This window comes from Chaetomium globosum, genomic scaffold (assembly GCF_000143365.1).
Source record: "Chaetomium globosum CBS 148.51 scaffold_2 genomic scaffold, whole genome shotgun sequence".
NCBI classification, from domain to species: domain Eukaryota; kingdom Fungi; phylum Ascomycota; class Sordariomycetes; order Sordariales; family Chaetomiaceae; genus Chaetomium; species Chaetomium globosum.
Genome location: NT_165977.1, coordinates 705,537 through 728,173, shown reverse-complemented (window position 1 = coordinate 728,173; position 22,637 = coordinate 705,537). Strand labels below are relative to the sequence as shown.

Sequence of the window (22,637 nt, the reverse complement as noted above, 5' to 3'; positions counted from 1 at the left end):
ACCGAACCCCCCTTCCACCCCCTTGCCCTTGCCCTTGGCCTCCCCCCCTTGATTCAGCGCCTCCAGCAGATGCGACAGGTGAAAGACATGCCCACACGCAAACCCCACCAGCGTCTCAACCTCCCACTCGACAAACGCCTCCCCGCACCCAGGCGCAGTGGCCCGGCGCACACTTGCGCGCCTTCCTTGCTATGGCGCCGTCCAGGCCCGCCATGGGCGGGGGTCCCGTCGCCGTTGGTGGAGCGGGCGTGTCCGTTGTGGGCGTCGGTGGGTGCCTCGGCGGCATGTGATGGTGGTGGTGGGTGTTGTTGTTGCGCGTCTTTTTCTTGCGACGCCGCGTGGTGCTTGACCACGGGAACCTCGAAGCGCACGCCCCTCCGCTGACCCATCCGCAGGCAGCCCTGCGCGACGGCCACCTCGCTCCGCAGCACGCGGGCCACGCCCTCGCAGATGCTGAACTGGATTTCGTGCTCCTTCATGATGTGCTTGAGCCCCTCGCGGAGACCCTCGATCTCGAGCCCCTCGGGGATGCGGCGCACGAGCGTGATGGAGTTGATGGCGGTGCCGACCTCCTCGAGCAGCGCGCGGATAAAGCGCGGCTTGTCCATGCTGTAGGTCAGCAGGTCCTCCCAGAGGTCCGGGTCGTCCTGCTCCTTGGCGAAGGCGATGGCCCGGCTGACGTCGCCGAGCCGGTCGATGATGAGGTAGAGGGCGCGTTTGGTCTCGCCGGTTTTGGAGTACAGGTAGACGAGCTCGGGGACGTAGTTGTGCGTTTCGCATTCTTGCGCGGCCTGGAAAGACAAGTTAGGGTGGGAAGCTGTAGATTTGGAAAGGAAGGTGTACCTTTTCGAATGCGTATGCGGTCGAGGTTTTTAGGAAGTCCATTAGCAGGGATTGGTCGTGCGCGGCAAAAAGGTGCACGGCAAGGTCGGCGAACTGGTCAACTAGAGACTTGCTGTCGGTTACGAGACGCGCGCGAGACTCGTCCGAGTGCTCGTGGATGCCCTCTCCCCGCCACAGGCCGCGGAGGTAGAAAAAGGTGTACAGGTCCAACTTTTTCGCCAGCAATTGGTTGATGACCACCTCGGGCTTCACTAGGCCATGCTGTGCCTCGTCGACCAGTAGGGTGACCGCCTCAGCTGTGGCATCCTCGAGTTCGGCCTGACTCATTTTGCTAGCTTGACCTTGGGGCACACGCAGACCGATGAAGCTCGGTATGTCATCGGCCACGGCATCAGCAAGGTGGCCCTCCTTGATCAGCCGCATGGCTGAGTCTGCATCCTGGAGTTTGATGTGGCATCTGAGAGCCTCCCGGTTTCTGCCGTTTGCCTCGTGTAGCTTGGCGAGACTCTCCATGACTATCCGCCAGTCACGCCCGACCTCACCGTCCTCAACGCTGTCTTCCCGCACGTCCCGGTACTTGAGTTGATCCTCCAGCGCGGTCGTGATGGTACCCACATCGTACAAGTCTGGAGCCCATCGATCCAACAGCCCGCGGAACTTGGGTTTGTTTGCTTGGAGGTAGTGTCCTAGCATGACCTCGTACAAAGTCCCCGGCATGGGCGGTCGCGTCCGCTCCGCTGGTATGTAGTTCACAATATCATCAAACTTGTTCGCGCCAGCAAACGTCCACACCCACTTCTCCCATCGATCAGGCGTGCCGAGGACCTTTCCACATATTTGCCCTGCCCTTGACCAGTCTCCAGTCTCAATGACGTCTTGTATCCACAGCTCCCCGATCCGCCGTTTCTCCTTTTCGGCCGACGAGTAGAAGGACCGCATGCCTTCAGCAACCGATGCCGTGTCGTCATAAAAGTCATCTGTGCTTTGCGTATTCTGGGGTGTACTTGGAGAAAGGTCGGAAACCCCCGACATGACTTCAGGATGCCGGTCCACCAGCTCCCAAGCCTGTTGGTACTGGTTGTGGTCCAAAAGCCACGCCAAGTGGTCACTCAAATCTCGCCGCGTAGCAAGAATACAGTCATACGGACTATGGATGAAAATCTTGACGCCAGGCTTGATGAGATGTGGGTGCACTGAGGTGCGGCCGGTCCGGGTCCCCGAGGCAGGCACATTAATTCCGGAGGCTCCGTCGCTATTCTTGCTCATGACACTGGCCGCAGAGCTAAAGAGCGCCATGGGATTCAGCGCAGCGTTCAACACGTCCGTCCCAAGTCCTGCGAGCGTCTCCAAAGCACCCCGGGACGACACGGCTGCCGCCGCGTTCTGCGCGGGAAGGATACCGAGGTGGTAGTCGTTGGATGATAGCCTCTCAAAACGGCTGATGGTGAGCCCGTCCTTGTCTACTTCCGCTTGTGACGAGAGATCGATAAGACGTAACTCTGGGGGCTGGTTGTTTTGCCTCCGCGGGATGCCGCCCGATGGCCTACTTTCCGTAGAAGTTTCCGATAACGAGCGGCCATGGCCCTGCGATTGCTGGCCGCCTTCCTCTTCCCCCTCTTGGTCCGGTAAACAGTAAGCAAGAACTAACAACAAGTTCTGGGTATATAACGAAATTCCAGAAATAATGCAATCCATGCGAAGTCTATAAAGTCAGATGGCACCCGGATGCTGGGGTATGGGAACCTTACATCTTTACAATCTCCGCTCGCCCGGCGGACCTCTCTCCGGCATTCCTCCCCGTACCGATGGCACCAGGATGGACATGAATGATCCAAATGGTGCCACCCCACCCCACGAGCAACCGCTCGATCTTCTTGATGTTCTTGAGTTGCTGCTGCTTTAGGCTCTCGGCTGCCGGTGACAACGCAACCTCGTTGTGGTCCGGACTGGTCTCGTCAGGCTCGACGGCCTGCTCGTCAACCCACTCAACCCTGCCCTTCCAGACGCTGGCCATTGTCTCCCACTCTTCCGTCTGGGGCCGATCGATATGTCCAATACGTTTCCAGGCATCCTCGGCGTCGGCGTGGTCCAGGTGGAGCTTCGTGCGCATAATCTTAATACCATGCTCATTCAACCAAACCACGTATCGCCCAGACAATGACCATTTGATTGTGTTGATGGTGCCTTCACCCGAATGTAGCACTGTGTCCTTGCCGCTGCCGGCCCCGACCATGCCGCCGAGCCAGCCAGCGGCCTGCGCGGTCGCGCCCGCTGTCATAGCTGTTGATCTTCCCGTCGGTGCGCCGACAGTCAGAATGAGCTGGCCGGAAAGCCCACCAGACAAGTACGTCCTATCGCTCTTGTACTCGGGCGAAAGCGCGACTGCCTGCACAGGGCGGGCAAAGTTCCGCAGCTGCACATCCTTAGGGTCCACCAAGGACTGTACGCAGATGTTGCCATCCAGAGACGATGTTGCAATGTAAATGTTGTTGGATGGAGTATTTAGCACCGTTGGAGACTCCTTCATCCTCCTTGCGGCGGCGGCTGGGGAGGCATGACTCTCGTTCGTTGCGGTCGCTGGTCGTAGAGGACTGTTTGGGACAGACCTAAGTGCGCTGTCCATCTTGATACTCGGGAGCGGAGGAGGGAATGGGGAGATCGAAACGGCGGTAACCGAGGCGGAGTGGGCGTGGTAAACCCGCAGAGACTGAAACGCCGGCAATTGAACTACATGCTGTGATGGAGAGAGAAGTCAGCAAGACATGCGACACAAAAAGAGGCTCGCAAGACTGACGATGTTTCCGTTATGAGTCCCGACGATCTATTCACAGAATCAGCGGCTGCGGCGGTCAATACTAAGAGGGGGCTGGGGAATCCGAACCATCTTGTCTCCGGCCACAAGAAATGCGCTTGTAGCATCGCCGTTTCGATAAACTGGCCCAAGGTGTTGTGTAAGGCGCGCATACTTGAGCTTCGGCTCATCATCGTCTTCCTCATCCTCGTCGTCCTCATCGTCATTGTCGTCGCCATCGTTGTCGCCCTCCTCCTCGTCGCTTTCATCTTCATCCCCGCTAGACTGTGCTCCAGATGCCCCGGTGCCATCTCCGGTCTCCGCGCTGGCACCAGACGAAGCTCGGACACGGGCGGAACCCTCTGTTCCTACGGCGCCGGTGCCATGATCGGGTATGGATTCGTGACTCGACTTTGGTTCTATCGTCTTATCGTGGGTATCATTGTCGCCGGGCTGTGGCGAGCTTTCGGTCATGTTGATTCGGGCAATGGAGGTATCTTCATGGCGTTTTAGCGTCGCGGTCGAGCGAAGACGGTGTGTGAAGGCAGGGGTTGAAGAGTGAGTTGACTGTTGTGTTGTTGCGACCTCGGGAGCTTCCACCTCATTCCAGGGTTGGGCGTGAGGCTAAGCGCTACGTCAGAGCTCAGACGACCCCAAAAGCTGCCGAGCACCCAACTGCTGCCCCAACTGCTGCAGGGGCCCGATGAGCTCTGGCCAATTGGAACTTGCCCCTCATTCAGTGGGGCATCAGCCTTGCCAGGCCGTCGCGCCCTGAACGCGCCTGCCACCGTCAAGGTGCACACTGAAAGGGGACTCGAAGCTCGAATGAAAGAATTACTGCAGGTAATCGGACGGGATTTATTGACAATTCTTTTTGGTAACTACCTATCTAAACAAACACCGCGACCCTCGAGGACTCGACCGGCATGGAATCGCCCGATTATCTCCCAACACCAAGTTCCCGGCCTTTGGTGTAGCTTGAAGAAGCAATAATTAATTGCAGCCGCATTCGTCAACTGCCTTGATCATGGCCACAGTCACATCGCTCGGGGTGCACGAACCCATTGGGCTACGGCATGCCGTCAACGAGAAGATTCTACCACCAGACCCGCCCCCTTCCTCTTATTCTTGGGAGGTTATCACCAGTAAAGAAGACGGCCGAGAATACGAAGACGAACTCTTCACCACCGAGAACTGCGTGATCTGGTCCCGCGGGGGCATCTTTCGAAAGAGCTTCAGTTTCGATCCGGAGAAGGAACCAGTAACGCAAGCCCTCCTTGCCCCCCTCCCTCCTTCTTCTCACAGCCCGCGGGTCACCTCCAAGACCGAACATTCCATGCGGAACCGTCTCGACAAACGTCCTCTTTCTCGAGCCCTCGTCATTTTCCTCAGATCGCAAGCCCATATATACTTCCTCTCCGGTAACCAGCCATGTAGTCCACATGCCTTTTGAGGTTGAATCAGCCTGTGCTGGCCCCCGGGGCGTCATCATACAACGCAAACTACGAGTCGATGGCACATCAGTCTCTCTGAAGCTGCCAAAAGTACCCCCGGCCTCCTTCGTGTCTTCCCAACCACTCGGCCCCCGCCATTCTCATGGCCACAGCCTCACAGAGTTCTCAACCGAGAGGCTTGAGTAACCCCCAAGTCCTACCCTTACGACTGAGCTTAACACTAGAAAATATGTGGCAACAACCCATGGAGGCCAGCGAAAGCCATTGGCCGCGCTTGGTGTGCTTGAACGACCCTTTGCTCGAGATTGGCCTTGTGGTAACGCACCCTGAAGCACCACCGACAGGAAAGGGCCGGAAAAGCCCACCAGCCCCCGTGTTTCTCGCTCGCTCCGAAGAGATCCTTCACATCCAGGCAGTCCAAATCCCCCGTGCCTCTGCAACCGGTTCTTGTGAACTCATCATTGTAGTCACAGTCAACCGGGAGGTCAACATGTACACAATATGGCGTTTGACCTACCCTGAATACGAAGATTCTGTTCTAGATCCACAGCAAAAGAAAAAACCCAAACCATCGCGGCGACGGAGTTCGATGGCACCAGGACTAGCAAGTGGCGCGTGCGACACCCATCCACCCATCGACGAGAGAAAGCTTTGGTGCACCACTCCCCGGCAAGAAAACAAGAAAAAGTGTCAAGACGGAAGGCAAGGAAAAGACCCTTGAGAACGCTTTGAGCTCTCTGGTGGACGCGGAGAAGGGCAATGATGCCACCCGCAGGCAGTCCCGGCGGGTGAGCTCTCTGCTGGCCCGCGCTGATTTGTCTGCTTCACAGGACAGAGCAACCTTTGCCGAGCAGCCATTGCTTGGTAACCACGGAGGCAGGCGGGCTGAGTCGCACGGTAGCCAGCGGCTCCGGCTGAGCAGCGGCTACGGCGCACCAAGCTTTGGCGCAACCTTCAACTACAACCGTATCAACCAGCTGCCCGAGGCCCCAGTCGACAACCTGCTTGAAGAGCTACGTGCTGGAGGTGATTTCGAAGGGTTCCACAACATGGGACTTGATGATCATGACTTTGACGGGCTTGTACGCGAGATGCTGCTCACCAAGATCCAGAGTGTCGGCATGGATAACGCAAACGTGCGATACTCACTATCTGGGAAACCGGCCAGAACGCAGGCCAAGGTGTTCATTCTTGCAGGGCCCCCAACCGCGACGGACGAGCATGGTCGATCACAGCTGATGATCGCTATTCAAGATCCAGTCGACAAAAGACTCCAGCTCCTTACCCTCCACGTTCAGCATTTAGAGAGCCAAACTCCCAAGAAAAATAAAGCAAAGCAATCCCCAGATCCTGGCGACTTCGATATCATCCCTGGCGAACCCAGGAGGGTCCAGAGCGTAGTCGACTCCTGCAAGATCTCAGATGGAATCGAGTCCATCATGATCCTGTCGGAAGATAGGCGTGGCGGCAGAGAACTCAGCTTGCAGTCACCATGGAGCAAAGTTACAACAGCTACGCTACCGCCGCTTCTAGTTAGCAACATTAGCAGCCTCCAGTTTTCTGGCAGCTACAGAGTTGGTGGAGTACCCCAAGAGCAACGCTCCTCTCACATTAACCTTACGGGAACTCAAATCGACACGATTTGTCACCCCAACTCCCAGGGTGTTGTTGACCTTCGGGACAAACACGGGAAATACCATCGGATAAAAATTCAGCTACAGCCTTCTTCACCCCAGGTACGCATGGTTCTGGATGTCTGCCGCAGCGTTCTTCACCCTTCATACGCAGATAGGATCGTTTCTGGGTGGTGGCATGTCATGCAATGGCTCCGGGATGCGAAACGTCGAGGACTCGAGCATGCAATCGCCGACGTGGAGTGGTCGGCCGCTGTGATTCTCATCTTGTCGAGTTTCTTAGCGCTGGGTCATAACAGTGAAACCTCGCTACGGACGCTTGCCAGTGAAACGGTGAAGCCGGCCGCGAGGAACAAATGGGAGGCAATGCAGTTGCGTGAGACGCCAAACTCATCGGCCTGCCCCCAGTGGATGCGGACCAAGGCGTGGCAATGGGCCCTCGACGACCCGCCGGAGACGCCTAGTCCCGCTGGTACAAGATCATGGCCATCAAGTAGCTTTGTTGCATTTCACGTAACCCTTGCTAAGAGATGGATGGCCTCGCCAGGCGGGCTATCAGCCTTCGGTTTCGAGGGATATCTTCCTACAGCCCTGAATAGGACTGGCGAACCCCGTAACATGGCGGCTTGGAGTATGCTACTTGCTCTGCACCTCCTCGTCGAAGAGCAAAAGCTCAACATTGCCACCTCGGAGCATTCATCACCTGGCCAAGCCGATACCAAGGCACTCCTGTACCAGCTAGCCAGATGGCTCGGGTGGCACCGCTACGCGGCTGTCTACGCGTTGGGCGCTCAGGCGGAGCCAGATTCCGCGGATGGCCTTGGTACGTTCTCCCCGGGCCAATTCATGCAACCGAAACACTAACTTCGTTTAAGTCCCATGCGTTGTCGCCGATTTGACTGAGCCCCCGTTCGATTACTGCATCTTGACCTGGATCCAGGGACACCTCGCAACAGACGGCGGTACGGAGTACCCCACGTTATCGGACTTGTATGCAAATGCCACTCGGGACACTTTAGGCAGGAAGTTGAGACAACAACTGTGGGAGGACCTCACACCCCGTACGCTGATGTTTGAGAAACTTTTCGGGCGTCTCGGTTCGACGACCCACCGCATCGAAGCGGTTGTGGCCATGCATGAGTGTGGCTTCACCCCTCAAATCCTCGAGACATTACCAGAGGGGATTCTCACCGCCTTGCAAGATGTCATATCCATTTGCCAGCCAAACCCTCCCCCTTCATGGCCTAAGGACCTCCTTGCGCTCGTCGGGAGGACAGACGTGAGCGGCGTGTTACAGCCAGCCAAGACATGGCGACCCCTTGGCTTCGACCTCAATGTGAGCGCAGGAAAGATTTCATGTATGAACATCTGCTAACTCCCGCCCAGTCACCTTCCCATGAAGCAAAGCGGGACTTCCGCGAGTTATGTCAGAATCTCGACGGGTCCAACGACCATGTCGAGGATGCCGGCGCGGCTGAGCGCCAGGCTGTTGTGCGTTCCTTGTTCAGAGAGGATAGGAGACTGAACGAGGCACAGGGCATGCTATCGACCAGTAAGCATCGTGTTGTACGGTTGGACCAGAAGACCGAATGGACCGAGGCCGAATACTTGGAGAAACAGAAGGAACTGGTTACGACTATAGCCACGAGTACTCTGGCCATCGCAGCCGGACGGGGTCTTCTGCACTTCTCCCTTCGGTACCCGCTCCTCACGCAAAAGTACCAAATTTCGGCGTTCAACCTAAACTGCCTTGTCAAACCCGCCAACAACACGGTGAGCGTCGACAAGAGCATGTTCCCCGAAGAGAAGATTAGCTGGGCCTTCTTTCACCAGGGAGTCTCCGGTGGTCTAGCCATATCACCACAGGCCAAGGGTATTGACACATCTTGGATCTTATACAATAAACCGGGGCAGGACCTTAGCAACCGTCACGCAGGTTTCTTGCTCGCGCTCGGGCTGAACGGTCATCTGAAGTCGGTTGCTAGATGGGTTGCGTTTAAGTACCTCACCCCCAAGCACACCATGACCACCATCGGCCTTCTTCTAGGCCTAGCAGCGTCGTACATCGGGACCATGGACGCGCTTATGACCCGCCTCCTGTCTGTTCACATCACGCGCATGCTGCCCCGTGGGGCGGCCGATCTCAACCTCTCGACGGCCACCCAAACCACGGGCGTCATGGGCATCGGGCTGGTTTACTGCAACAGCCAACACCGGCGCATGAGCGAGATCATGCTATCCGAGATTGAGCACGTCGGTACTGTGGAGGAGGAGGAGGAGGATGGGTCAATCCGCGATGAAAGCTACCGGCTCGCGGCTGGATTTGCGCTTGGCTTCATCAACCTCGGCAAGGGCGGCGACCTTAAGGGCCTGAGGGATATGCAGCTCACGGAAAAGCTGCTTACCGTGGCGACGGCGACCAAGAGGATGGAACTTGTCCACGTCCTCGACTGGTCAGCTGCTGGTGCCGTGGTCGCCATTGCGCTCATTTACATGAAGTCGGAGGACCAGATCGTGGCGCGCAAAATCGACGTCCCTGACGCCCTCTTGCAATTTGACTACGTCCGACCGGATATCCTTCTCTTGCGGACAGTTGCGAAGAACCTGATTCTCTGGAATGAGATAGATCCCACATTTGAGTGGATCCAAGATAGCCTGCCCCTCGAGTACAGGCCGAGGTATCAACTGACGGCGGTGACCGAGCTGCGAAGTCGGGACCTACCTTTCTTCTCGATTCTTGCCGGCCTTTGCTTTTCGCTGGGCTTGCGCTTCGCGGGATCGGCCAACGTCAGGGTCCGAGACCTGCTCGTGCATTATCTCGACCAGTTCATCCGCATCGGACAGATCCCCGTCAGCAACTACGACAACGAGCTCGCGCGAAACAACGCCCGCATGTGCATGGACTCGTTGGCGCTATCTTGCGCCATGGTGATGGCCGGGACAGGGGACATCATCGTCCTCCGCCGCCTCCGCGCACTCCACGGCCGCGACGACACCACCACCTCCTACGGCAGCCACCTCGCAGCCCACCTCGCCATCGGCGCCCTCTTCCTCGGCTCGGGAACCGCCACATTCGGCACCACCAACCTCGCCGTCGCCGCCCTCCTCGTCGCCTTCTACCCCCTCTTCCCCGCCAACGTCCAAGACAACCGCTCCCACCTCCAAGCCTTCCGCCACTTCTGGGTCCTGGCCACCGAGCCGCGCTGCCTCGTCACCAAGGACCTCGTCACCAACCAGCCTCTCAACCTCCCCATCCTCATCCGCCTGCACCCCAACTCCCCCTCCGCCGCCGCCGCTGCCTCCCAGACGCCCGCCAACGACCCCGCCGACCCGGACGCCATCACCCTGCGCCGCCAGACCCCCTGCCTGCTCCCGCCCCTCGACGACATCGCCCGCGTCGACACCGACGCCAAAGCCGCCGGCTACTGGGACCTGGCGATACCCTTCGCCGAGAACCCCGATCTCAAGGCCGCCTTCCGCCGCTGCCAGACTGTGTATCTGCGCCGCCGGACCGCGGACGAGGGCACCTTCCCCGCGACGCTGCGCGCGCTGGCGGGTGGGGCGGTGGGGGAGGAGGTGGCGGTGGGGGATGCTGCTGCTGCTGGGGAGCAGAAACTGCGCGAGCCGCCGCTGCGGTGGGTGTTTGGGCTGGGTGCGCTGGCGGACTTGTCACTTGCTGAAAGGGGCGTGGTGTTGGATTTGTTTGGGTCGGGTGGGGGTGTTGGGGAAGGGGAGGGGGCGAGCACGGCGGTCGATGCGAGGTTGGTGTTGAGGGCCGGGGTGGAGGGCGTTGGTGGGTGGTCGAGGGATCGCTTGTTGGGGTTGAGGCTGCTGTTTGAGTGGGCTGAGAGGAGGGGCGTGTTTGCCGAGGGGAAGAGCGCTGTTGCTGTTACTGGTGTTGCTGCTGCTGCCGCTGGTGGTGGTGGTGGTGGTGAGGGGGGGAAGGGGAGGAAGGAGAAGGGGAAGGGGAAGAAGACTGGGTCGGGGAGGGGGAAGAAAAAGGTTTCGATGGGGGCGGCGCTGCTGCAGGAGGATGTGTCCGTGGAGAAGAAGGGTGATGATGTTGGGCCGGTGGACGCGGCGTGGTGGTTGAGGGATAGCGCTATCGATGAGCTGAAAGGGGGGACTTGGCTTGCTGGGAGGGAGGGGTGACTGTCTAGGGACGGGGCCGGGGTAGGTTAGAGCATGTACCTATTTCGGCTGGTATCCTGGTGGGTTGGAGGTACTCTTATCGATGTTACCCAGCGTGTTGATCATCGCGTGACTGTTGGGTATGAGCTGCTGGTGATTGAAAAGGGTTTAGGTTCGGGTTCAACCGCGAAACCGCGTGTACCAGTTCCATTGCTTGCCCTCAGCTGAGAGTCGAGACTCATGCCGTGACCTCGTGTATACACCCATGTTCCTATTTTTTCAACGCGCCAAAAAGCCACTTACTAATCCTACATGTATAACTACCAAGCAATGAGGCATTATCCACAACATGTCTGGTCACCTTGACGCCTACTCGTTCATCCTAACCCACATAACACCCAGTCGCGCCGAAACAGACTCGGGCGAATCAATTAGGTACCACGAGCATGAAACTGGGGATTCTGCAGGTGCCATGTCATCCAGAGCCTTGCCGACAGCCTCAAGCCTCATTGCCACCCAAACCCGCAGGTGTACCAATCAATGCGGCTGCCATCCTCTAATTCCGATGAAGTGCTGTGTCACCCCGGCTTGTATATCCAATCAAGCGTTTTGACAATGCAATTAACGTTTCTACTAGCCATAAAACAACGCCATGTCTATAAACAGCAAAGCTCGCTTGTCAAGTTGTCCCACGTTTCCCCCGGGCGTGACTTTCCCAGCTGAACGAAGGTAAGCTGATAAAGAAAGCCCTCACACACTGACTTCCCTGAATCCCTGGATAGTATGCCACAGCGCGGTGCCCCAACAACATAACTACCTGCTTAAGGTATTGTTTCAACCTCGGCGAGCCCGGCAGACGCCTACTTACACGGTTACACCCACCTGTCCCCCCAAGATGGCTTCTAGGGCGGGGTTACTCAGTCGGCTCCTCTGCCTCCTACTTCTCTATCCCCAGGCACTTCTCGCCGTCGGGACCGGGACCGTCAGCAAATTCGGGGACGACTGGCCCCATGACTGCGTCCAGTACTGCCTCGGCAGATGGCCCAACGTTTACGACAATATGGGAAGCGCGCTACAGTGCGGCAAGCCCTTCTACAATGAATGTTACTGCGCCACGGCGGCAGCCTCCGCATCCCTGGCCACCTCCTTTCTAGCATCATGCGCCTCGACGTCGTGCGCAGGCGGCGATGTCACCCTGGACCTCTCAGCTATGCAGTCCATCTACGCGTCGTACTGCATGGAGAACGGCTTTACGCAGCCGGGAGCTACCGCTTGGTACAGCCCTGCCGCGGAAACGGGTGCCCCGGCGCCGGGCAACACTGGCGAGACCGACTCGGCTCCGCTCACCACGACACGGGTCTCGGTAGTCACGCAGATGACAGCGCCTGACTCCGGCGGCAGCTCCTCTACACAGTCGTGGGGTAAGTGTCTGCTCCCACTCGTGGCGGTGGTGGCTGCAATTCTCCTGCAGGTACTGTACTCCCCTGGGTGTTGCTCCGATCCCAGCTAGAGAAGCCAGGGCATCAATTTCTTTCTTAAGTTGAGTAGCCATTCTAACTCGGAGGGCACAACGCACTCTAGTGACCGTCGACGCGACCTCCACAGTCTGGGTCAACGCCGCGGGCTCCTCCGTACCCGCGCCATCCTCCGACAACAACCAGACCACTCTCAAGCTCGGCCTCGGCCTTGGTTTAGGACTCGGCATCCCCCTCGCGCTCGCAATAGCAGGCCTCACAGTATGGCTCTACATCCGCAACAGGCGACCGCCAAACCCCAACGACCAACCCCTCCCACCATCACTAGCCGCCGACATCGAACCAGCGGGCCCTTCCCCCTCCCCCCTCCCCCGCAAACCCGTCGCAGCAGCAGCGGCAGCGACCACAAACCCAGCCCCTCCACCCTTATCCAGCACGCCTGCCACTGCCACGCGGGAGCTCGAAGGCGGCCGGGGCATACACCGGGAGCTGGGCGGGACGGGGGTGCACCCGTTTCCGGACGTCGGCCCTAGCCCGCCTGTGCTGGTCCCGGGGCAGCACGAGCTGCACGGCGTGGGCAGGCAGCCGGAGCTGCCGGGCCTGTCGGGCAGCCCGCCGCCGCAGTATTATTATTATCAAGGGGCGGCGGGGCCTGGGATACAGGGAGGTCGGGAGCGGTGGGAGATGCCGTAGGGGGTGTGGGTGTGGAGTTGGGGGGTGGGAAGAAGGCAGTTGATTGTCGTTTAAGTCATTGTCGTTTAATTCATGGAGTTTTGATGGAATATAGAGATATTGGCGGGGTGTGTTATTTTGATTCATTAACTATATCGTGTACTATTGTAGCGCACATATCTCAGATGCTCAAGCTGGATTTCCCATTATCACTACTTAATGAAGTAAAAAATAACTGATGACGGCAAAGCAGCTATTATCGACGATAATGTTTCGGCAAGTCTTGAGTCGTATATTAGAGCGCGTATTGGAAGACAATGATAAAGAGAGACCAGGTCCAGGCCCTTTGATTTATTAGAACGGTGACGGTCACGCCTGTCACTTAATGAGAAGCACATTCAAGATACTTAAGCATGGGAAATAATCGATGAGCAAGATGCTATTGCAGACACTGAGCAAGTATAACACGCAGATCCCAAAAACGCAGGACATGGCGGGCGTGAATTTCTCGAATTGAACCATTAACCATAAACCTTTTCATGCGCCGCCGAGGTATATGTACATCGCTGCTCGTCTCTCGCTGTCGCGGCATAGTAATATGGCCGCCGCCATCGCACGATGTCTCCCGTCGCCAGCCCCCGGGCTCAAAGCTGCCTTTACCAAGCCACACCCACGATCCGTCGGGGAGTTCCAATCCCCAAGGCCAAGCCCTTGAAGGTCCTCCACGTGGCGGCGGACTCCCCGACACTTGCTCCGGTTCAGGGCAGCCCACCCGCTTGGGCGGACCGCCCGGGGAGGTCGCAGATCCCGATTTCGCAAGCTAGGGAACGCGCTGCCGTTTTTTCCCCTTGGTTTTTGATTGCTCTTCCTACTTCGCAATCGCCGCAGTCAGGACCTGGGTCCTGAAGAAACCGCCCTTCGTTTTCTCGATGACCTGTTGATATACGGAGCTTGGCGGGTGGTTCATGACGACTGTGCCCTCCTTATAGTCAATCTTTGCGTCAAGCCGGGTGTCGCGAATGAGGTTAACTATCCACTTCTCGGCGGCGTCCGCATTGAGGCCCAGCCGCGCGCTGAGATCCTTCAGCGAGATGCGGGCGTGGATCTTGCAGTAGCTCTCGAAGATCAGGTGCCTCGCCGAGTCGACGAAATCGTCGGCATGGGCGAGCAAGAAAAAGTCGCTGCGGAGGACCTCCTCGGCCAGCACGAGCTGCCGCTGGGCCTCCTCAAAGTCGAAGTCGATAGCCAGGGCGTGCACGAAGCGGGTGATGGGGTCCTGGTACTCGTACGCCTCCTGCTTCACAATGCGCACAACATCCTTCATCTGCTTTTGGTGGATGCCAGGATTCTTTGCGCGCCCACGGTTTGTGATGACAGCGACGGCGAGATACCGCAGAATCCAGGGACAGTTGGCCTGGATGGTGTTGATGTAGCCGGCGTTGAAGAACAACTCGAGGATCGGCTCGCGGGCCTTCTCGAAGTTAAAGAGAGGGAACAGGGCCCAGTGGGTGAGGGCGGTCCGGTGTTGCAGTTGAGCAAGCGGGTTCTGCGACAACTTGGTGTCGATGGTCTCGCGCACTTTTACGAGCTCCTCCATTGCCGACTCCCAGTTCATGGTGAGGATCTCACAGGCCAGCCGACCCCATGTCGCAAACGCTACCTTGTCGTTATCAGTCGAGAGAACGCGGAATCGATACAGCATCTCGGATGCGTCGCCGTAGTTGCCGCAGCTGTATTGGAGGTTGCCGAGATCAAAGAGGGCGTTGACCATATCCATCGTGACCTGTTCACCTCAAGCGTCAGCGTCCTGCCCCGCAAACATCAAAAACAGATAGCCCCACCTGATGTTCCCGCTTCAGAAACTCCAAGTTGGCAACCTTGTCGCTTCTAAGGTTGTTGACCACATCCTCCCGCTCCAATAGCTCGATAATCTTGCTGGTCTGCTGCTCTAAGTTTTGGAGCTGGCTGAACACCTTTTGTTTCTTGTCGGCAAACTCCGCGGGGGGCTCCTCGACGCCAGCGAGCTCGCAGTAGAGGTTGGCAACGTAATCGGTCATGTTGGAGTTCTTGAGTAGCGAGTATTTGGCCTGTGTGATCTCGCGCGCCTTGGCCTCATCTCTGACAACGCCGCTCTCCTCATCGACTAGTTGGCCGGCGCTGAACTCCAGAAGAGGGAAGATCATGTGACGATCGAGATTCTGGGCGAGCTTGAGCATCAGGTCGTAGTCGGACACGGCGGCATCGCCGTTGGCGTTTGGTGCGGAAGCCATGATTGCGCTATGGTAATGTGTGAATGTTCGGTAGTGGTCGTATCGAAGAAATCTATCTCAGATAACCGATTCAGGGCGGGGTTTTCTGGATTAATCGGGCACGGCCGAGCGAGAGTCCGATGTCGAGTTTGCAGGGGAATGAAGAGGCCCAAGAAGCAGCGCGCAAAACCGCCAATTTTCCGATTGAGGGCGTCTTTTGATCTTTGGTGGGGTCAAAATTTGGAAAGTACGAATCCAACCGTGGGCTGAAGCGGGCAGCCAGTGCGCGGTCCCAAGCTCCAGGCCCAGCCCACATTTGGCACGAACATACGACATGTGGGACCGGCGAATCATTCTGCCGCCGCCCGACAATTTTCGAGTGCTGGGATGCCGGATTAGGAAAGCGGTCCAGTTTGAATCGAGACTCTCGAGAAGAATCCTGAAGCCGCGCGACACCACAGCCGACTGATCAACCGCGCCAACACAGCACAAATCACAATGCTACGCCCAACAACCCTCCGTAGGGCATTCGCAGCCCCGCCACGACTGGCCCTCCCGAAAACCGCTCCCCAATCCATGACCTCCACCACCTGCAATTTTTCATCACTTTCTGATTCTGCACCGCCAGCGACGAAAACCCCCCCACCCCCAGCAACCCCTTCAACAACCCCCGCCACCAACTCTTGTCCCTACACCGTGCGCCGCACGCCATCCAACCAGCTCGCCGTGTACCACCTCGCCAAGCGCGGCGGCAACATGAAGCTGACGGCGATCAAGAAGGTGGAGGGGGACCGGGCACGGTTCCGAGCGGCGCTGGCACAGGAATTAGGGGGTGGAGGAGAAGACGGTGGTGGTGAATAACCTGACGGGGCACGTCATTGTGAAGGTGAGTGAGTGTAATCTTTATGGGGGTTGGCTGGGTGGTGGGATGTTATGGGAGTGGGAGGGAGGGGTGGATGGGAGGGTGGGGAGTCAGTAAGTGAGTGAATGGTTGCTGACGTGGTGGTGATGTGAGTAGGGCCATCAGAAGAATGCGGTGACGGGGTGGTTAGAAAAGCAGGGGTTTTGAAGACTCGGCTTTGAGTAGCGACGAGTTACAGACACTCCGTTGGAGGGGACACAATACGGATGTAGGATGGGTGAACGAGTCCATCTCGCCGCTTCGCAACGGACGATGCACTTCATGGCAGGGGCGGGGGACATGGTGTATAGGATAGGACCATTGGCCAATGTCGCGGCCGCAATTGGAATTGCGATGCTCGATGAGGCAAGCATACGTGGTGATAGGGATGTAGGACAAGATTGTGTTGGCTTGGCTTTCACCGACCAGAGACGGTCACCGACGTATTGTACAATTACAGCTGTATAAACTACTGTGTAAACCGCCACCAACCCGCTCGCTCAGGCATGGTGAAAAGCCCTTCGTTGAAATGTACACCCCATACCAACCCATCGATATACCATAAGTGCTATGAAACTACCGGAGCCGATAAACACCAGCCCATCGCGCGACCCGCGCCTGGTCTAGTATACTACTACGTCGCCGCCACCACGCTCCCATTCTATATCATCCAACTCGTCATTTTCCAACAACAGCACTCGTACAGCAGCGACCAGCCAGGCGGGAAAGTCTTACCACCCTTCTTCCAAGGACACGCTTACACCACCCTCTCGAAGAATCAAAGCCTGAAATTAGCCTCAATTGCACAAATACATGCTCGCTTGCCAAACGAACGCCAAACGCCAGCCCTTTAGTCTCGCACCCCATCACTCATGACCGTCGACGCAGGGTCTTATCCGCCATGCTAGTGTACTCGACCAGATCTGCTAGTACCCCTTCCTTTGCCCACTCTTGCGCCTGCATCTGCAGGGCGTCGAGGACGCTCTCCTTGGCGGGAAGTACCTCGGGTGGAATACCGCTTTCTCCGGTAGGGTCGCTGGGATCTAGCGCCTTCTCGGCAAGCCGCTTGAGGACGCTCACGGACAAACCGATGATGTAGACTAGGTCTGGATCCCGTTTCGGCTGTCCTCTTGCTGGGCCGCCGCCCGGTCGGACAGCTGTGGTCTCGTATTGGCCGCTTAGGTAGCGGGAGAGAAGGTAGAGGTTCTGGGCGAACCCAGTACCGGACGCGAGCCAGGCGCGCGTGACGCCACTCTCGAAGCCAGGGGCCAGTCCGGCCGTGATGTCAGCGGAAAGGAGACCCTGCATCAGCAACGGCTTGCGTGCCTCGACTAGGCGGGGGATGTGTACGGGGCGAGGCTCGCGTGAATAATCAGGGATTGGTGATATTGCCAGGCAGAAGGTGCGTGTGAGGAGTTCACAAGGTGGTGAGGTCGCCACGGCAGCCTCAGCAGCAAAGATGTTGCGGTAATATGTTCTGTTGGGCTCATCCCGAGCAAGAAGCTTGGCAAGAGCGTCGACCGCATGGGGAAGATATGGATGTTGAGATGGTTCGTAAGCGGGGAAGAAGAGCTTGTCACCAGATATGGTCGGGCCAGGCGTTGGGCCGAAGGCGAGGAGGAATTGGAGGAGGCAAAATGCTTGCTCGCCGCCCAGGTATTTCCACTGAGCTTGCCGTGTTCGACAGCAGGGTCACCAAATCCTTCATCAAATCCAGCGTGTTGACGTGTGTTCGGAGGAGCATCTCCCGCGTGCCCAGGTACCTGATCAAAACACAGACAAACTTAATGACCGTCTCGTCGGCAAGGGATGCGTGGTTCTCTTCGCGCCAGGAAAAGTTGCGGAGGATCGTCGTAATGCAGATGAGGCGATCGGCCGCTCGGTCGAGATCGTAGGCTTCGGACCCGAAACCATTCACGGTACGCATGGCGTACCGCTCGGCACGACAGGCGCGCACGACCTCCTCGTACGACGAGATCGTAATCTCGTTTGACGCTTCCTCTGAGTTCTCCGCCAAGAGGTCGATCTGATCCTCGGCGCATTCAATCAGAGCGTCGACCAACTCATCACACTGCCTGAGATCGATCTGCGGGATAGGTATGGGCTGGGTCGGGCTGATGAAGTGGTAATCGTTGGACGATAATGACGCGAGCGCGTGTCGAGGGCAAGCCGGACCTCGCCATGGATGCCGCTTTGGATGCTCTTTGTGAGTGCGTGAATGTCGACGTTTCCGAAGTCGATGGGCAGGGGGACGTCGATTTTCGTTCTTTGCAGTTCCTCGCCAATCTTTTTCAAAGCGCCCACGTCAAGGCCGCCGTACGTTGTGATCTCACGCGAACAAGGCACGTACTCATCTGGGTTTGTTGAGAACGGCGCTGGAAATTTCAACGAGCTCCCAGCGTCGTCTGCCGCTCCAACATTCTCCGGGTGGGCAGAGCCAGGGAGCGATACGGGTCCCGTTTTGCTTTGGGCAGGGGACGGCAGGGGAAACTCATCGGCCGTCGGCGTGGCTTGCACACTCCTTGACAGGCTGTTACGAGTGTGGGCTTGACTGGATAGCACCGGCTGCTGGCCGTGGGGCGGTTGCCCACCAGGAAAACCATTGATGCCTTGTTGTTGCAGTTGCAGTTGTTGTGGTGTTTGTGGTTGTTGCTGCTGCCCGGGGGGCTTGACGGGGGACTGCATCTGACCTTGCAATTGCGCTTGCTGACCGGGTTGCATCATGTGAGGTGGCTGTTGCTGCATTTGTTTCGTTGGTGTTCCCTGTTGCATTCCCTGGGCATTGGCTACCCCCCCGGGCTGTTGCATGCGCATCTTCTGTTGCGTCGACCACAGCTCCTCAAACTTGAGCAAGTTCCGCTCGTAGACGCCTTTGATCTGTGGCGTTGCTGAAGGCAATTGATGAGGTTGGAAGCCCATGATTTGGGAAACTTGTACCCAGCCGTTTGATTGCGTTGCGTTTCGATAACCTCCCAACTTGTTGTACACGATTCTGGAACAAGTTGTAAAGAGGTACAGGGCGGCCATCAACAACCCGGATGCTGGTCGAATGGAAGGGATTTCGAACTCATGAACGCCATCAGATGTTTCATAAACTGTTCTGGGGGAGGAAGCCGCGCCATGGCCTGCTGGGGGCCTCCCTGCTGCGGCCTCATGCCGCCAGGCGGCATCTGGCCGTTGGGGCCGCCCTGCCTAGCTGCCATCATGTTCCGAGCCTGCGCTTGAGCCTGCGCTTGAGCTTGCGCTTGTGACGGAGTCTGGGCCTGAGCATGGTTCTGCGCTTGGTTGGAGCCTTGCTGTGGTTGCATCATATTTTGGGCGTTCATCTGCTGCATTTGCATATTGTTGCGCTGCTGCTGCATTTGCATCTGGTAGATCAGCTTCTGCTGTTCCATGGCGTTCCGAGCTTGGCCCATCTGTTGCGGAAACATCATGTTTGGCATCTGGCCTCCCATTTGTCCGTGCATCTGACCGGCCATTTGACCTTGCATCATCTGTCCCGGCATCTGTCCCGGCATCTGGCCTGCCAATTGACCCATTTGCTGCATTTGTTGCATCTGCGGGGGTAGTTGTCCCATCTGCATTTGTCCCATTTGTTGCGGCATCATCTGCCCGGCCATTGAGGTTGGGCGAGGGAGACGGTCTGGCGGGTGATTGAGCGGCGCTAAATTATGGATTGAAATTGTGTGGAAAAGCACTCTGTGCATAAACGACTGAGGTGTGCCACCGTATTCTGTCGGTATGGGGGGACGCCTGGGAGAACTGTTGCGCGGCAGGCGAGAAGAGGTGTGGCGAGGTAGAGGCGACCCGTTGAGGAACACTCCCGGGACGCATCTGGTTGGCCATGATGGGCGACGGCATTGCATTCGTGGAGCCATTCGGTTGTAGATGCGGATATGGCGACGGTTGGCCGGATTGTTGCGGCATCCCTGGTTGTTGAAAGCCTGCGAATGCGGACTGCTGAGGCGTTTCGGCGCGCGATGCTGGGAGCATACCAGGCGCCGGGCGCGGCGACTGGCCCATATTATCATCCCTTGGCCTGGGGCGCTTCGACGGGACGACCGAGTTGGTTTGATACATCGGGTTTGTGAACGAGGACGACGAACTGCGCATTTGGCCATTGGGCATGACCATTTGCTGTGGGTTTGCGAACTGCGTATTAAATTGGGCGGAATTGCCCATGAACGCGGAAGGCATCCATCATGGACCCGGCGCCTGCAGAGGGGTCGTTGATATGAGGGAAGCCGTTGCCATTGTGGTTCGGGACAGCGGCCTCGTTGATCCAGGAGCTCATGTCGATCGGGGGCGAGGGTGGCAGCGGCAATGGTCGCGCCCATCAGGTGAATTCCCTTGCAGCGCCGTTAGCGACCACGAGACTCGTGCATAACAAATATCCGTTCACTAAACCGAGAGATAAAATGGGAGATGTGTAGAGGCGCCGGCGGGCGGCTTGTCGCGATGGAAGCAGTCGCGTCGCGGGTGTGTCGGGGAAGGCAAGGGCAGTTGGATTTACGGGGTCAGATGCAGGTTTTTGGGCTCTAGGGGCGCTTCGCCTGCGATGATGCGGTCGAGTGGTGGGATCCACCTCTAAGAGCGGAGCCAGTAACAACCAAGGAGCCGCCGCCCGCCCAAAAAAAGGGCCCGGCGCAAACAATGCCCACAGGAAGGAAAACGGGGCAAGACCCAGGTGCAGTGAATCGTGTGCATCGCGACGCCCGGCACCGGCACCGACCCGGAGACGAGGGCAGCAACGGCCCAGGCACTGGCCGGCCGGTCACCGGGGACGGCGGAGTGGAGGCGATCAGGCTCGGGGTATTAGACATACAATAAAAAAAAGGGCCAGGCGAACGGCCGGCGAGCGACGGGGATGCGAGGCCGCGTGGAGCGCGCCGCGAGAAAATTTCGCAGGCAGGTTCCCGGCGTCGCTAACCTCCAACCAACGATCAGTACTCGCGCAGCCCCGATGGCATCGAGCTGAGTAGCCCAAGCCCAGCGGAAATCACGAGACCGAATATGTAGGGGAACCTCAGCGGCAGGCCGGGGTGGATAAAGGTGGGAAACTGGAGGAACGACGGGCAGGTCTTACCTCTCTGTACCGATTGCGTCGGGTCGGGGCGGGCGCGTGTTGCTTGTCGGATTCCACTGGGGGCGTTGTGCTGCGACGAGCGCCGAGTGATCTGGTCCTTTCAGCCGGACCAAACCATGTACCCAAATAAAGACTAGCGCAGTGGGTCCCAAAACAAAGACCTAGCCAATGGGGAGCGTGCTACGGCGCAACCTCTGCGATCCTCTGTTTCTGATCGCTCTGTCGAAAAAGCAGGCTTCAGCGGACTTCCAGCCGACCTCGCCATGAGACTGAAAGCTCCGCCTGACCTGAAAGATGCGTCGATAAGGCGACACCCAGGCGGAAGTCAGGTTTCGGTCAGTGAAAAGACCATTTTCATGGTATCCAAAACCCAAGAATGAGCCTTTCGGCTTGGGTTGGATGACAATGAGGGAAAGCAGCATGGAGGTCGCGGACCCTGTGTCCCCGGCCCGCTGCCTGCCAGGCTCCCCCAATCGCCCCGAGCCAGTCGATCTCATCTTGGCCATCACCCGATCGTTGGGTCGTGAAGATAGGAAGCCAGCAAGCAGCCGACTCAATCTCCGGGGAGGCCTTTGCAATGCTGGATGGAATGCTGCGTTTTGATTCCGCGGCCTGACCGCTGGATAGGCTTCCGGCCGTGCCCCACCTACCATGACACCAGGCATCGTGTCCCTCCCACACACGCAATGGTGGTGGCACTGATGAGTCCTGAGCCTGCGATGTTTGACCAGGCGACTGCCTCTCAAACAGATGCTCGTTCAAAACCGTCGAATTTCCATGGGAACACTCCGGCGTCCTTGGAAGGTCTGGACCGGGTAGGTTTTGTGAGTCTGGAGTCCCCGGGCTGTCCCACATGGCTTGCCGAGCGAGGTGGGGACCCCGGCACCATCCACAAGCATGAGCCATGAGCCAGCGGGCCGGCCGCCGCCAATAACCCAAATGCCGTTGCTGGCGAGAGGGAGCGCCAGATTCGTCGCAGGATTGCGTTCATTTTCGACCTGTTTGTTCTTGCTCATTCAAGGCGTCAAGTGTATGTATTTTGTTGTGAAAGGCTTTCCAAACGCTCTTGTCGGGTCGGTTCAAGCCCCGTCGCCATTGGGACGAGCACCGTTGCGACGATCCGGCGACAAGTGACTTGTTCAGCGATAGCGACCATCGCTAGAATCGGCCGACAGGAGCCACAACAATGATTATTGAGAGAAAATAGGGTATATATGGGAAGAAGCGACAGTGAATGAAGGTTAAGAGGACGAAAATGGATGGGAATCGAGGGGGAGGTGGGCAGTTGGACCCTTTTAAATGTCTCCCGGGTTCAGGAGCAAAGTCACTTTTACACCAGGCACTAAAAATTCTCCGGCCAGCGCATTTGCCAGGCATTCGTCCGGCCACCACACAGCAAAC

At 57.8% G+C, this 22,637-nt stretch overlaps 6 protein-coding genes across 6 annotated transcripts; 3 read left to right on the top strand and 3 right to left on the bottom strand.

The window, feature by feature from the left end:
* Positions 1–53: 53 nt before the first annotated feature.
* Positions 54–4,108, bottom strand: CHGG_02355 (uncharacterized protein; the record flags this gene model as incomplete). The annotated part of the gene is made up of 4 exons (XM_001228870.1): positions 54–791; positions 844–2,457; positions 2,600–3,577; positions 3,725–4,108. 4 exons carry the CDS (start codon positions 4,106–4,108, stop codon positions 54–56), a joined length of 3,714 nt encoding a protein of 1,237 aa, XP_001228871.1.
* A 1,209-nt stretch (positions 4,109–5,317) lies between these two features.
* Positions 5,318–10,874, top strand: CHGG_02354 (uncharacterized protein; the record flags this gene model as incomplete). Its single annotated transcript, XM_001228869.1, has 4 exons — positions 5,318–5,580; positions 5,732–7,545; positions 7,598–8,058; positions 8,109–10,874. 4 exons carry the CDS (start codon positions 5,318–5,320, stop codon positions 10,872–10,874), a joined length of 5,304 nt encoding a protein of 1,767 aa, XP_001228870.1.
* Positions 10,875–11,748: 874 nt separating this feature from the next.
* CHGG_02353 (uncharacterized protein) lies at positions 11,749–13,021 on the top strand (the record flags this gene model as incomplete). The annotated part of the gene is made up of 2 exons (XM_001228868.1): positions 11,749–12,274; positions 12,435–13,021. The coding sequence occupies 2 exons, from the start codon at positions 11,749–11,751 to the stop codon at positions 13,019–13,021; spliced, it is 1,113 nt and encodes a 370-aa protein (XP_001228869.1).
* An 847-nt stretch (positions 13,022–13,868) lies between these two features.
* On the bottom strand, positions 13,869–15,270 carry CHGG_02352 (uncharacterized protein; the record flags this gene model as incomplete). The annotated part of the gene is made up of 2 exons (XM_001228867.1): positions 13,869–14,783; positions 14,842–15,270. 2 exons carry the CDS (start codon positions 15,268–15,270, stop codon positions 13,869–13,871), a joined length of 1,344 nt encoding a protein of 447 aa, XP_001228868.1.
* A 1,750-nt stretch (positions 15,271–17,020) lies between these two features.
* CHGG_02351 (uncharacterized protein) lies at positions 17,021–19,770 on the bottom strand (the record flags this gene model as incomplete). The annotated part of the gene is made up of 4 exons (XM_001228866.1): positions 17,021–17,722; positions 17,943–18,264; positions 18,501–19,142; positions 19,226–19,770. The coding sequence occupies 4 exons, from the start codon at positions 19,768–19,770 to the stop codon at positions 17,021–17,023; spliced, it is 2,211 nt and encodes a 736-aa protein (XP_001228867.1).
* A 1,033-nt stretch (positions 19,771–20,803) lies between these two features.
* CHGG_02350 (uncharacterized protein) lies at positions 20,804–21,169 on the top strand (the record flags this gene model as incomplete). Its single annotated transcript, XM_001228865.1, has 2 exons — positions 20,804–20,962; positions 21,098–21,169. 2 exons carry the CDS (start codon positions 20,804–20,806, stop codon positions 21,167–21,169), a joined length of 231 nt encoding a protein of 76 aa, XP_001228866.1.
* Positions 21,170–22,637: the final 1,468 nt, after the last annotated feature.